The sequence below is a fragment of the Coregonus clupeaformis genome, chromosome 26 (assembly GCF_020615455.1).
Source record: "Coregonus clupeaformis isolate EN_2021a chromosome 26, ASM2061545v1, whole genome shotgun sequence".
NCBI classification, from domain to species: Eukaryota; Metazoa; Chordata; class Actinopteri; order Salmoniformes; family Salmonidae; genus Coregonus; species Coregonus clupeaformis.
The window spans coordinates 1,655,166-1,670,612 of NC_059217.1; the positions used below are offsets into that span (position 1 = coordinate 1,655,166).

The 15,447-nt window shown below is 42.3% G+C and overlaps 2 protein-coding genes across 13 annotated transcripts in view; both read right to left on the reverse strand.

The window, feature by feature from the left end:
- Positions 1–6,441, reverse strand: part of LOC121540499 (lysine-specific demethylase 4A) — a 63,153-nt gene extending 56,712 nt beyond the window's left edge. For 2 of the 4 annotated variants that reach the window (XM_041849415.2, XM_041849418.2), the window contains exons 1-3: positions 6,322–6,441; positions 939–1,077; positions 183–276 (exon numbers count right to left, since the gene is read on the reverse strand). In XM_041849415.2, coding sequence (XP_041705349.1) covers position 183 — 1 coding nt within the window. In that variant the 5' untranslated portion in view covers positions 184–276; positions 939–1,077; positions 6,322–6,441. Of the gene's footprint in view, positions 1–182; positions 1,078–6,321 lie in introns of all 4 variants that reach the window. The other 2 variants (XM_041849416.2, XM_041849417.2) reach the window with 2 other exon arrangements.
- Positions 6,442–7,273: 832 nt separating this feature from the next.
- The window catches only part of LOC121540500 (receptor-type tyrosine-protein phosphatase F), a 422,639-nt gene continuing 414,465 nt past the window's right edge, over positions 7,274–15,447 (reverse strand). For all 9 annotated transcript variants that reach the window (XM_041849427.2, XM_041849426.2, XM_041849428.2 and 6 more), the window contains 6 exons: positions 13,909–14,087; positions 10,780–10,906; positions 10,516–10,641; positions 10,008–10,162; positions 9,750–9,885; positions 7,274–9,106 (listed from right to left, as the gene is read on the reverse strand). In XM_041849427.2, the coding sequence (XP_041705361.1) occupies positions 9,038–9,106; positions 9,750–9,885; positions 10,008–10,162; positions 10,516–10,641; positions 10,780–10,906; positions 13,909–14,087 (792 nt within the window). In that variant the 3' untranslated portion in view covers positions 7,274–9,037. The remainder of the gene's footprint in view (positions 9,107–9,749; positions 9,886–10,007; positions 10,163–10,515; positions 10,642–10,779; positions 10,907–13,908; positions 14,088–15,447) is intronic.

Sequence of the window (15,447 nt, forward strand, 5' to 3'; positions counted from 1 at the left end):
GCACTCACTAACTGTAAATCGCTCTGGATAAGAGCGTCTGCTAAATTACTAAAATGTAAAAAATGTAAAATGTTGTTCAGTGTGCTGAACACATCGGCAAGATAGACAAGACAGGCTCCCCAGTCTGTGTCCTCGAACACAGCCACAAGGGGGTGTGAGTGCTCAGACAGAAAAGCACTTACTTCGGCGCGCAGCTCAAAAAGCCTCTGTAGCGTTTTCCCTCTGGATAGCAAACGGACGTCGGTGTGAAGTAGTAGCTGCTGGTGCTCATTCCCACTGTAATCACAGAGCCTTTCAAACAGTTGGTAATTCAGAGGACTGGATTAAGCTAATCACTTTCACTGCGTCACTCAAAACATCATGTAACTCAGGACTCATTCTCTTACTGACCAACGCCTCTCTGTGAATGGGATTTACCTTCTTTATGTGGGCAATTCATCATTTCACTCTCCCAGGCATTGATGCAGCACAATCCGTGCACACATAAACACAGGACTTCCTATCCAGATTTTGCTCTTTTTTTTTTAACCACTTGATCAACAATATCAACTCCCACAGCACACTGTGTTATTTGACAATGGTTCAATCTTCAGTGCATCAATCATAGTTTCTGTGAGGATAAACAGCTGCAGGCACTCTAACGCACAGAACAAAGGATCACCTGCACTAGGCACGAGCGGCGGGCAGAGGCCGGTAGACAGAGTAATGCACACGCACTACAATTTTTTTTTTTTTATGTTCCCACGTACCCCATGAGAAACATTCTTTCTTGAATTTTTTTTACTAAATCTTCCCACGTACCCCCGGTTGGGAAACACTGATATAGAGGGCTACTCTGGGAACCAGCCTGAGTCGTGTAGCTACTGGACCTCCTCCTTTACAATGTTTGGCACCCACTTAGATGATGCCTCAGCAGCTCTGGGCGCCAGAAAGCTCACCACACACAGTTCCGAGTAGTAGCCAGTCGTCCTCACTACGAACCCTCTGCCTCAGTACTCAGTACTTTACTGCAGTGGTCACCAACCGGACCATTCGCGATCGACCTCCAAGGCATTTCTAGTCGATCACCAAACATTTCTGTGAAAAAACAACAATGATAAAACTTTATTTTTTCTTGTCTCGCGCAGTTGGCGGTAGGTGCACCTAATCAGCTTCCCGGGCCTACCGCTGGCCAATCAGATGGCAAAGATTACCGTGTCTACAGTAATGTAGCAGGCGTAAAAGAAAGCTACAGCAAAGAGATTTCATAACCATGATTAGAGTAGGGGATGTCCCCAACATTTTTTTCTTTCAACCAATTGACTGGTCAAATTTTAAAACATGTATTTTTCCATATATACAGTTGAAGTCGGAAGTTTACATACACCTTAGCCAAATACATTTAAACTCAGTTTTTCACAATTTCTGACATTTAATCCTAGTAAAAATTCCCTGGTTCTTAGGTCTGTTAGGATCACCACTTTATTTTAAGAAAGTAAAATGCCAGAATAATAGCAGAGAGAATGAGTTATTTCAGTTTTTATTTATTTCATCACATTCCCAGTGGGTCAGAAGTTTACATACACTCAATTAGTATTTGGTAGCATTGCCATTGAATTGTTTAACTTGGGTCAAACGTTTCGGGTAACCTTCCACAAGCTTCCCACAATAAGTTGGGTGAATTTTGGCCCATTCCTCCTGACAGAGCTGGTGTAACTGAGTCAGGTTTGTAGGCCTCCTTGCTCGCACACACTTTTTCAGTTCTGCCCACAAATGTTCTATAGGATTGACGTCAGGGCTTTGTGATGGCCACTCCAATACCTTGACGTTGTTCTCCTTAAGCCATTTTGTCACAACTATGGAAGTGTGCTTGGGGTCATTGTCCATTTGGAAGACCCATTTGCGACCAAGCTTCAACTTCCTGACTGATGTATTGAGATATTGCTTCAATATATCCATATAATTTTCCTTCCTCGTGATGCCATCTATTTTGTGAAGTGCACCAGTCCCTCCTGGAGCAGTGGCTTCTTCCTTGCTGAGAGGCCTTTCAGGTTATGTCGATATTGGACTTTTTTTTTTACTGTGGATATAGATACTTTTGTACCGGTTTCCTCCAGCATCTTCACAAGGTTCTTAGCTGTTGTTCTGGGATTGATTTGCACTTTTCACACCAAAGTACGTTAATCTCTAGTAGACAGAACGCGTCTCATTCCTGAGCGGTATGACGGCTGCGTGATCCCATGGTGTTTATACTTGCGTACTATTGTTTGTAAAGATGAACGTGGTACCTTCAGGCGTTTGGAAATTGCTCCCAAGGATGAACCAGACTTGTGGAAGTAAAAAAAAAAGATCTGAGGTCTTGGCTGATTTCTTTTGATTTTCCCATGATGTCAAGCAAAGAGGCACTGAGTTTGAAGCTAGGCCTTGAAATACATCCACAGGTACACCTCCAATTGTAATTAAGATACACAAATGACTCAAGAGCGAGCCAGAGATCAAGATTGCCTAACCAAAATAAATCCCGTAGATTCTACCATTACGCTCCCGAAGTTGCCGGTAATAGGCTACAACAGGGGTCGGCAACCTACCATTTCTACTGATCTGCCTGCCAGTTATGATTTTCATATGCACATTTTTGTGGAACAGTTACATTTATTTTATAATAGTCTTCGTATCTCAAAATCAGTTGTCAAAAAAAATTATTTCTAAATGAAAATTATAAAAATCTAAAAGTAACTTCTATTGCCATTGCCAACTATGTAGAAAATAGCCTACATAAAGACAACAAATAAAAACATTACAACATGCAGGTAGAAAATATACTAATACAAAAATAAATCACATTGGCCACGCATGGCCTGTCTGCAAGGAACTTGAAACATTGTATCAACTTGGTCCAGCCCAAAATGTGCTAACAAACTTGGCCCAAGCAAATATCCTGGAACCTCAGTTTCCTGGGCCAGTGAGATCCAGACAGACACAGCTGTAGGCTATTTGCGCAAGGGATAAGAAGTATTCAGGTAGGCCTATTTTATGATGCTTCCACCAGATCAGAGCATGACCCCCCCCCCCCCTTTCACACTGATACAAAAGGGAGCTAGCTGTAAAGATTTTTCAAATAGGCTACATTGAGGAACTATTGTCATTATCAATGGATGTAAAAACAGTTTACTTGCTGTTTGAGGTGAAGAAAATATTACTTGGAGAAGCTCCACAGCTCATTAGTGGTGGTGAGTTAAGACAATCAGAAATACCATCAGATCCCCAAATGTGCACATTTATAAGCCTACAAATACCTGGCCTACTTTTATGCATAATCAGGTGTGCGTCCTCACTCAACATTGACAGGAGCGCTCCAAACAAAACACAATTAATAAATTGACAACTCGTTAATGGAATGAAATAAACCACAACTTTTTTCTCACAAGTGTAGCCTAGATTGTGCACTCTGCAAATGGGAATGAACTGTAAATGTACAACCTTTGACACAGGTGATTAATTTAGAATTCAAGGCACACTTAACCAGCATGGCTACCACAGCATTCTGCAGAAATATGCCATCCCATATGGTTTGCGCTTAGTGGGAATATCATTTGTTTTTCAACAGGACAATGACCCAAAACACACCTCCAGGCTGTGTAAGGGCTATTTGACCAAGAAGGAGAGTGATGGAGTTCTGCATCAGATGACCTGGCCTCCACAATCACCCGACCTCAACCCAATTGAGATGGTTTGGGAGAGTTGGACCGCCGAGTGAAGGAAAAGCAGCCAACAAGTGCTCAGTATGTGGGAACTCCTTGAAGACTGTTGGAAAAGTATTCCTCATGAAGCTGGTTGAGAGAATGCCAAGAGTGTGCAAATCTGTCATCAAGGCAAAGGGTGGCTACTTTGAAGAATCTCAAATATAAAGCATATTTTGATTTGTTAAACACTTTTTTGGTTACTACATGATTCCATGTGTTATTTCATAGTTTTGATGTCTTCACTATTATTCTACAATGTAGAAAATAGTAAAATAAAGAAAAACCCTGGAATGAGTAGGTGTGTCCAAACTTTTGACTGGTACTGTATATATATTTTTGCAACTTCTCAAAAAACAAAAACAAATATTGGCCGACCAACAGCCTATCGACCAACAATCGACCAGTTGACTAAATGGCGTATCCCACGCTCAACCTAGACTAGGGAGATACTGTCAACGAATACAGCAAAGAGCGGTTTAAGTTCTTACTCAGCACTGTCAACACTTTTTATTCAATACTTTTATAAGCCATAAAATGTGCGTTCTTTGTACTTCCATTTGTGCAACAATCAGCACTGCAGCTGTAATGAATGAGCAGGAATGTGTATCGATAGGCTTTCGTTGTTATTATCAGCAGCTTTTTTAATATCAAGGAATATTTCACTTTCTCTGTTCATAGGAGTAACAACATGAATTTGTTCATGAGGCAGAAATAATGCAGTGCAACTAAGTTTCGCCATCAGCTGGAAGACAGTGTCCCTTTTTGGTCAGTGTCAGCGGAGGAAAGGGAGAGCCGTTGAGAAGCGGACCCTCAACAGTCTGCTGCTCTCTCCCTCCGCTGAGACTGACCATCAGATGCAGGCAGCATCAGCCCAGTAAAATAAAAACAAAAAGCAAATTATTTAAATGTATGCTCACTCAGCTGTGCCTCACAAGTAATACAACAACAACTGAGCTATTAACAGTGTGATCATATATCCTACTTCAAATGTTTTAATATAATGAACAATGCATTGGCAGGGCAATTCAAGCAAAGCCAATATGCAGTGATAACATATTGGGCCTATAGCCTACTGCACAAACCTCATTGCTACAGTACTGTTTTTAATAGCTTAATGTTGCATAGGATTACGTTTTTTAAGTCATGTTCCCAAAAAATCTGAGCGGTAGATCTCGGCTTGCATTTTGCCTCAGAAAGTGATATTGACTCAGAAAGGATTGGTGACCACTGCTTTGCTGCATCTCCCATTCCTCTCAAGCTTCAGGTGACACTTCAATTGATATTTTCAAAAGATCAGGAACCAGCAGCCAGGTGAAACAAACAAGCTGGTACAGTGTCCAGATGCATCATTTGAACAAAAACAATTAGCCAGCTAAAGTAGCTAGTTAAGCCATAAAGACATGACCTGCCAGTCCATCTGCACATCTGTGGGTCAAAACCACCAGAAATATGCAACAAAACTCAATGTTATCAAAAACAAAACAGCTGATACACATTTAAAGTGTTTTAACCTAAAAATATGTACATATTTACAGGAGCTCTCTGCTTAGGCTACTACTAGTTCGCCATGGCAACTACAGAAGTGTATATCACACAAAAACACTCAAATACACAGAACAAGAAATATACATATTGTGGGGCCAGGTAGACAATGCCGTCGAAATTACTTCGGTTCAGAACCCTAACAATGCGTTAGCGTTAGATAGCTATGACAATAATTAACTAGCTAGATGCCGGTCGTCACTAGTTACCACACCCACAAAGTCATAAACCCCGCTTATTTCTAAAGTGTATCTTCTTAACATTTTATTTTAAACCGAAACTCAACCTCACTGCTAACCTTATACCTAACCTTAAATTAAGACCAAAACCAAAAAGCAAATGTTTGTTTTCATGACTTGTTACGATATAGCCATTTCGACGTTGTGGCTGTAGTAACTAGCACTGACAAATGCCTAACGTTAAAATCAACAACAAAACTCAAATATAAACCAGCCAGTTAGTTAACATTAGCTAGCTAACGTTACCTAGCAGTAAGCCAGTCTATTACTAAATTCTGATATCCTCCGTGGGATAGTTAGCTAGCTACCTATGCTGCTAACGTTGTGTTGTTGTCGAACTTTTTCTTCCTACAACATAAGAAAGCTAGCATGCTAATATTCCTCTAACCAGCTAACGTTTTCGCATTGTGAAGTTCCTGCCCACCTGCCGATTGGACGAAATCCTGATTAAATGAATTTCCTAAGTTTGTGATTGGTTGAATGCCAAGTCATTTAACGACGGGCCCAGTGTTGTCACCCAACTCCCGGAAAAGATCTAGCGTTAGCAAGATGCCTTACAAACCTAGCCAGATGAATCACTTTTTACTTAATGTATTCAGCGAGAGCAAAGACAAAGTAATAAGAGTTGTATCATGCATCATGTCATACTGACAAACATGTTAAGAATAACGCAAGACAACTTTGAGAAGCAAGTATTTAGTACGTTAGGCTAACGTAGCTTCGACTAAAAGCAAAGACATTAATTTTCAGCAACATTACTTATCACTAGTTAGCTACTTAAAAGCAAACACGTTTTTAAGTTTAAAATATGAACTTACGACAGCCGACCAGGTAATGAGTGATTGCTCCCTCAAAATCTTCAAAAGCAGAAGATTATTTGTTCACAATTCACCATGGGTAGGAAAGATAGTCCTCCATTAAGTTACCCCAGTGTCGCACGCATGCTCAGTGTGTGTTTGTTTACAAAGATGAATGAGGGCGTATCCCACGCTCAACCGAGACTAATCAAAATAAATTATTTTGCTATGACTCCGCCTTGTTATACTACTCAGGTCCTGCAAATCGTAGCCTATTAATATGGTATAAGCCATTCAAAGTTGGATGATGTGAAGAAAAATGATCAAGTCTCAGTCATATTAGGACATCCAATTTCTCTGTACAAATTACACATTCTCAAACTAGTCTTTCTGTGATCTGTTTTTCCCCAATTGAAACTATTATTTACCAATTTAATGTGTTTTATGAGTGCCGAAGAATCAATAATGTAAGTTGTATTATCTTTATGTTCAACACAGTGAGCATTCCTCTTTGGAACCTGTTGTTTACCTAACATGTCAAACTGTTAGATCTGAACAATTCTCAACATCCTCCTAGTCACAATGCTGGTACCTAGTGACGACTGTAAAGCACAATTCATTGTTTATGCCATTGTGTGACCGTAATATTCCAGGGGTTCTGTCAGGACAGAGTGGCTGTACAGCAGTGTCCAGGAAGTCCATGGACACAAGCAGGCACTGGCTGGAGGTGTATCCACCACCATCTGTTGTACTGGCAAGGGGATGGATAAAGGGGGAGCAGGTCCATGGACGGATAGGGGTGGGGAAGAGAGGGGTACAGTGTGTGTGTGTGTATGCGTGTGTGACTGCGACTGCGTGTGTGTGCGCGTGAGTGCACGTGTGTGTGTGAGTGTGCAGGATACAGGCAAATCTCAACACAGGACAGTACATGGAAAGTCCACAACATAGACAAAAAAAGAGCCATACAACCACCTCATTATAAAAAAACAAATTATTCAACTTTATTAACATCAAGGTTTTTGCAACATTTTTTTCCTCTCCTTTTTATTGACAAATAGAAAACAGATTGAACCCCTACGGCACTATTCGAAGACAAAGTTAAATGAATCCTGTTCTGTAGTCCATCCTTCCAGGCCCACTAAATCCAAATTCACCTCATTTTGCAATTCTATAGCCCCACTTAAGAAAGAAATGCTTGACTATAACGTAGAGATCCTCCACCGTACATTGATGCTGCTTCTTTGTGTTACAGGAGAATGTCCTTCTGTACCACAGTGAGGAGATAATACAGTACAGTACAGCAGTTATACCATGGATGTAGAGTCAGTGACAGTCAGAAGAGAGACGTTCTTCTTGGTAGTTGTCAGTTACTGTATCTGCAGAGCTGGCCAGTCATGGGGAGCTGGACCAGTCGTTTGCAGATGGACATGTGCAGTTCATAGTTCAGAATCAGAAGGGTAATCAGAAATACATGGATGGATAACTGTCTGTCTAGTCATTTGAACACATCTCATAGGATGGTTGTTGTTGGGGCTGTACATTAGTCTGTGATGTGGAGCACTGTATTTCTGCTTCTCCAAACCAGGTATAGCTTGTCAGATCAGACCAGTGCCAGGGTGCCAGTTCCTCTGTGCCTTTTGTGAGTGATGGTTTAGTTCAGTCAACCTCAGGCCAGGCTCGACCAACCTGGAGGTGACAACTAAGGGTGTTGTTACAGGACAAACAACTTTTCCATGTACCGGTAGTTTTCTGTATTTCTGTCGCTGTGTCTAGAGTTTGGACCGGAGCTCTTTGAGCGACAGGCATTGAGAAAATCACAGTAAACAGTTATTGAGAAAAAAGCCAGAATCTGTACATGGCAGATTTTTCCAACGTCATCAAGATTATTCTATTCAGTTTTTATAACCATATATAGGTTTATTTTATAGTAGTCCACTAACTCTGGTGTATGTGTTTGATCTCTTTTTGTGGAGATAGCTAGTTGTTTTGTAAAGTACCAGGAAGTGAAAAGGCGTATAAAAGATTGTCCCCCATATCCCACTGAATACGACCAGCGAATAGAGAACTTTAGAATATTATAATTATGGTAAAAAATAAAATTATTATTAGCAGCTCTGAGTATGCCTATGTCTCCAGTATTAATAATAACTCGGAGCATGTTTCAAATACATGTCCCTTGTAAAAAAGAAAAAGAAAAAAAAGACTAGTAATTAATTTAAAATAAGACACATTAAGACATACAATAACCAGTGTATAAATGATTAGAAAATACATTCAAAATAATAATAATAGCATACTTATAATGGGTAATAATAATGATATTGATGCATAATAAAAGCAGAAAAATAACCGTTGCTATATCAGCAGTAGAAGGAGGCAGAAATAGGGATTTTATGGTGTGTGCATTAGGTATAGAGACATCAGAATGAAGCACACTGAAGCTTGTTAGATTATTTTGGGGGGAGTAGATTTGAGTAGTGGAGGGTTTTAAAGCAGGTGTATTATGCCAGTCAGTCCAGGAGTACTGCTCCACCTGATTGAAAGTCGTCCAGTCAGACTTGTGCTCTCCCCCCTCATCCTCCTCCTCCTCCTCCTCAACCCTCTCCGCTCTTCCTCTCCCTTCTCCCCTCGCCCCTCCGGCAGTTTCTGGACTTTGTCAGCAGGGTGTATATGGCTCAGAAGGGACACACTGGCGGCGCTCCTGAACCCCAGGAGTCCCAGTCCATTCTGGGAGTGGTTATGTTGCATAGTGGTCAAAGCTGCCAAGGTACTCCAGAGCTGCCCTGTAGCACAACTGGTACTGTTCCTGGGAGGGAAACAGAGAGGGGCAGAGCAGTGTCGGTCAAGAGAGTGATCTACAATCACAAATAGAGCCACTTTACCCCTACCTACATTTACAAATTACCTCAACTAACCTGTACCCCCACACATTGACTCGGTACCGGTACCCCCTGTATATAGCCTCGTTATTGTTATTTTATTGTGTTACTTTTTATTTAATTTGTTACTTTATTTAATTTAGTAAATATTTTAAACTCTATTTCTTGAACTACATTGTTGGTTAAGGGCTCGTAAGTAAGCATTTCACGGTAAGGTCAATATATGTATTCGGCGCATGTGACAAATAACATTTGATTTGATTTAATAGTTCTGCATTTGCCTGGGAGAGTGTTTGTATCAATATGTTGAAATAACTACACTTTAGTAATCTAACCCCACATTCCAGTTTCGTCCCGATATCCGCCTACCTTCCTCTAACATTATGGCACAGTATCACCACAGGACATCACACAATATAAATCTGATTTGTAAAAAAAAAAAAACGATTGTTTCAACTGAATCCTTATGTTTGCTTGGTCACCTGCCTCTATCCAGGAGCTTCTGTATAGTCATATCCCCTCTCTAACCAGTCTATCCCAATATACTGTATCGTTGTGACTGCATTGTACCTCTGTCTGCACCATGGCAGGTCTCTGGGTCCTCAGTGTCTTGGCGGTATGGAAGAGGTCCACCACCCCCTCGTACCTCATCCTCTCCAGCACGATACTCAGGGTGATGAACACACCAGTCCGCCCAACACCAGCACTGTTTGGGGAGCAAAGACAGGGTTATACACTGTAGATACACACGCATACACACACACACGTACGCAGGCAGTCAGGCACCCTAGCACACACACAATGGTAATTGTCATTGGTTTCCCTTACCTGCAGTGCACAGAGATTGGTCCATCCTGTCCAAACTGTTCCTTGGTTTTATGCACTTGGCCAATGAAGTCAATAAAGCCCTCTCCAGTTTTTGGCACCCCTTGTTCTGGCCAATCAGTGAACTGGAACTGCCGAATGGTCCTAGACTGGCCATCCTTAGAGGTGGTGAGGAATGGATGATAGACATAAAGTCAGTATTTTAAAGTCTCATACATGCTTATAACACTACATAAGCATTATACCCACAGAATTGGAGTAATGCTACCAGTATTTGTTTTACAGTGTGCTCTACAGCGACTAATGTCTGTGCTGTAAAGTGCAGAATGTATTTCTATATGCAAAACATCAGAACATAACCACAGTGCAGAGATAATTATATGTGTTCAAACAATTCACTCTGAAAATATACTTAGTGTACCGCTATGTACAATAATTAGCCCTATGCATAGAGCAGAGAGATATATGACACTAGGGAGAAGATGGAGGATGGATGGAGATATGGACATACCCTGGCGTCTGTGACCTTGAACTCTCGGAGGATGTACTGGGGCATGTTGTACTCAGCCATGGGGTCCACTACAAAGTACTGGTACCTGGCAGAGCGCTCAGCAGGCCAGTACTGATGGCACTTTTCCTAAGAAACAGACAACAATGACAGTCAAAAGCAGAACTGTCATATCAACAATACCATCCATTAGTGTGTGTGTGTGTGTGTGTGTTCGTGCATGCGTATGTGTATTAACAGTGTATGTACAGTATCTATTCCACTCACCCGTCCCATCTCTCTGAGTTTGGTGAGCATGACTACGATGGTAGAGTTGTGTTCCCACAGCATCCTCCAGAAGTCCTCTGTGGTCTCTGCTAGTGGGCCCTGGGTGGCTATGTAGGCCTTCTGCAGCCTGAGAGACACGAGACATGGGGTACGTCAGGATACAGGAAAGGCCATGACACAGGGAATGAGGATAACATCATAACAACCAAGGATATAAGGTACACTTCAATACATCCCCATAGACCTAGAGTATCCATGTTGAGCCCTGTGTGGTCCTACTGTGATCTGAGAGGCCCTTGTGCTGATAATGGGGGCTGTGCTTGGTGTATTTTCATTATGTTATGCTGCTGACAAATGAAGTTTCTATTCTCTTCAAGGCAATGCGAACTGCAGCGTTGCAGCTGGGGTCCAGTTCTACTAGATCAACAGTAGAGGGCAGTGTGAAGCTGTAGGAGGAAGGGCGTTCATGTCAAGCATCTCTCTCTCTCTCTCTCTCTCTCTCTCTCTCTCTCTCTCTCTCTCTCTCTCTCTCTCTCTCTCTCTCTCTCTCTCTCTCTCTCTCTCTCTCTCTCTCTCTCTCTCTCTCTCTCTCTCTCTCTCTCTCTCTCTCTCTCTCTCTCTCTCTCTCTCTCTCTCTCTCTCTCTCTCTCTCTCTCTCTCTCTCTCTCTCTCTCTCTCTCTCTCTCTCTCTCTCTCTCTCTCTCTCTCTCTCTCTCTCTCTCTCTCTCTCTCTCTCTCTCTCATAACTAAGACCAGCCTCAGCACAATGTTCAAAGGGTCTTTAAAGTCTGATAGGTTTGACTGACACATGGATATTACGTTTCTTCAGCTGTATTATTGGATTCTGAGTGTTCTGATATAACAATAAATAAATTAACAGGCATACATAGAGATAATTGCTCTACCAAGACAGTCCTTCCATTTTAACAGAAATATACATGATATGTATGTAATGGCTGGTGTGCACAACTTCAGTGAATTACATCATTATGTCAGTGGGTGGATCTGACAATAGAATAGATAGTTTCAATTACCACCTCAGGATATCAGAAACTTAACAAGAATGACATCATCATCATTGTGTCATCATCATTTTCCTCTCCTTCTTCACAAGACATTCTAATCCCCTCTGGCACTTTAAAGATGTGATGCCTGCCTGCCGGGAAAGAGAACACTAACACCTCGAATGCGTCCCAAATGGCACCCTATTCCCTATATAGTTATCTACTTTTGATCAAAAGTGCACTATATAGGGAATAGGGTTCCATTTGGGATGCAGCCTAACACCTCTCTATGTCTTAATTCACTCGTAATTACCACAACAGGAATTAAAGAGGAATTACATCCACCTTCTCTCCCTCCTCCTCCCTTCTTTTCATTCTCTCCCTCAGGTGGAGCAGCCACAGGGACTTCATTAGGCACAGAGGAGGTTTGTGTGTGTGTGTGTGTGTATTTGTGTGTGCTTGCTAATGTGTGTGTGTGTGTGAATGTGATAAGTGATGAGCGGTGAGGATGAGGAAATCCAAACAGAAAACCCTCAACGAATCCCGCAAAAAGGAGAAAAGCTCATATTCATTCAGCCATTCAGTCTTTAGCTTGTGGATTGCTACCAATTACAGTGTTTACACTTCCAAAATCACAAAGAACAATTACAAAATACCATTACAAAATACCCTAAAGTACAACATATCAAAATAAATGACCAAACTGTAAATGTGAAATGAACAACTGCAAAGCACACTGGGTTTTTTATTGGACTCATTCGACTAATACTCAGCATGCTTTACAAGTTTTCATTTTAATATATACATTTACAAAATAGCAGACGCTCTTATCCAGAGTGACTTACAGTTAGTGAGTGCATACATTATTATTTTATTTATTTATTTTTTGTTCCCTCCGTTGGAAACGAACCCACAACCCTGGCGTTGCAAACGCCATGCTCTATCAACTGAGCTACATCCCTGCCGGCCATTCCCTCCCCTACCCTGGACGACGCTGGGCCAATTGTGTGCCGCCCCATGGGTCTCCCGGTCGCGGCCGGCTACGACAGAGCCTGGATTCGAACCAGGATCTCTAGTGGCACAACTAGCACTGCGATGCAGTGCCTTAGACCACTGCGCCACTCGGGAGAGAAATACTGCCCATCTCTGAACACACACACATTAATGCTCACTTGCATGCACGTACACACCCAGCTGTATCTTACATAATTCTCAAAACCTAGCTTCCCATCCATCTCAGTAAGAACAACAGGTGCTTCTTTTCACTGTTCTTTTTCCAAATATCAACAAATGTCTTTAAAGACATTGAAAACGTCCTTTTTTTAAACAGTATACTGTATCTTCCATTGAGTGTTGCTGGGCAGATTCCAATGGATGCACAGCTGTACAGTAAAGGAGTACACTCTTTTCACATTACTTCGATACAAAGTTTTCATAGCAGGTTAGGAGAGCATTTTCGTTAACCCTAACCCTTTTCCTAACCTTAACCTCAGTCTCCTAAACTGCTACGTTCATTCTGCTAACCTGCTGCGTAAGTTCTCCTAACCTAGTACGAAAAAGTCAATTTGGTATCGGTGGCGTGAAAAAAGTGTTTCCCGTACAGTAAAGGAATGTGGGAATCAGCAGACAAGAACAGTCATCACAATAAGTAATCACTTTTTTCCTCTTCCAGGAGTGGTTTGTCACCTGCCACAAACAGCCTATTTATTTACCACAGGTGAAATGTGGCAAGGAATGGACAGTACTGCCACTATGACCAATTTGCCCTGACAACTGACACGACTAGGGGAAGAGAGACAGAAAAACACTGGCCTCCATGTCACACCATAATCCACTGCTGTCAGCCGCTGCAGGAAAGGTTCACATCCTTGCTCATTAGAGGAGCTGTGTCTGCAGGATGGATTCTCTCTTCTCTATTTCTATTTCATCTCCTCTATTCTCACCATCCCCCCATCTCACTTATTCTAGTCTTCAGAATATTTCATTTCTCGTTTTCTCACAGTCTGAATCTCCTCTCTTTCTCTGCTCTCCCCTCTCCTCTGCTCTCCCCTATCCTCTCCCTCCCTCCTCCTCTCCTCTGTTCTCGTCCCTCCTTCTCTCCTCTCCTCATCTCCCTCTCTCTCACCTGTATCCGTCGATGAAGCTGGCGTTAATGTAGTCGGAGCCTTCCACACCTCTGATAGGCTGCAGACACACGCGGGTGGACTCAAAAGGCATGATATTCACCAGCCGGTTCTTCAACTTGTTGCAGGGGAGGCTGGCACTGATGAATCTTGAGGTATGTGCTTTAGAGTTGGACAGTTTCTGGAGAAGGAAGGGAAGAGGAATGGACAGATTTAAGATACAATCTTGGATGTTTTTTTTACAAAATGGCAGCCCCGCTACTTGTTTTGGTATACTGTTGAGGGATGCACAGATGGATGCATGGATTAAAAACATGGCTCAGATTAAAGAACGGTGTGCTACTGTAGAGAAACACCAACCCTAACCTTGGAAATATAATTACTAGAATGGAGTGCACCCATGGGGTGCAGTCAAATTGCCCCTGACCCGACGACAACTGTTGCCACAGCTTTTCCCTGACGCCCACCTTCCTTCCCGTCTATCCAACTCCAGTCTTTTCAAAGTTCTAAACCCGGGGATCCCAACCAACCTAGCGCTGCTGTGTATGAGCAGTGATGTTGGAGGGCACAGGGGCTAACACTATTATTGATGCATGAAAATGATGAGCTTTGAGTCAAGCCCCTTTGTTCTCAATCTTGAAATAACATCATGCTGACACTGACAACGCCTATCTCTCTCTCCTTTAAACTCATCCTAAGTGTCGACGACACAGCCACGTACGGAGACGTCAGGGAGTCTAAAACAATGCTCACACAACATTTGAGACGGCTGTTAAGAGAGATCCACAGGCCTACAGTATATCCATGCCAAAGCGATGGAATAACAAAACAAAACAAAACTTGCTAAATGTAAAAGCATTTTCTCCCAGATGAGAGGGGGAGAGAGTTTTTAAAATTTTTGCTGCCTTTGCTGACAGGGTCCTCCTAATGTCATTCTTCGTCGTAGCAAAAAAACTAAGTGTACATTTCAGAACTTGCTTGCGAAACAAATTTGCAAGTGGAGCCAAGCATCAAAACCTAATTATACTCGCTGCGGATTTACAATCATCCTGCTTGCTGAACAAGTTTGATCCACATAATTTGGGTTGTGGCAGTGAGTCCCCGAGGAGGAGGCTGGTTAGAGCAGTTTTGTTTTCCTACAGCGGGAGGCAGTGAGTTGTTGCATCCCAAATGGCACCCTAATCCCTACATAGCACACTACTCAGAGCCCTATTGGCCCAAGTCAAAAGTAGTGCAGTATATAGTGAATAGGGTACCATTTGGAATGCAGACAGTGAGTATCTGAGGGGGACCAATAGAGTCGCTGGAGCCCAGTGGTATAGGCCCAATCCCAGGATGCATCAGCTCTCCAACCCACTGAGGCTTTATCGACAGGCTGTCAGACAGTCAGCCTGCCCCAACACTCCTCCCTCACTAGATCACTCTCTTTCTCTCTCTCTCTCTCTGTCTCTCTATCCCCCGAGCCCCTCTCTTCTCTTCCTCCCTTCTTCACTCTCAGTCTCTCATCCCCAGTCCAGAAGATAAGCCTCTGAAACAGAACA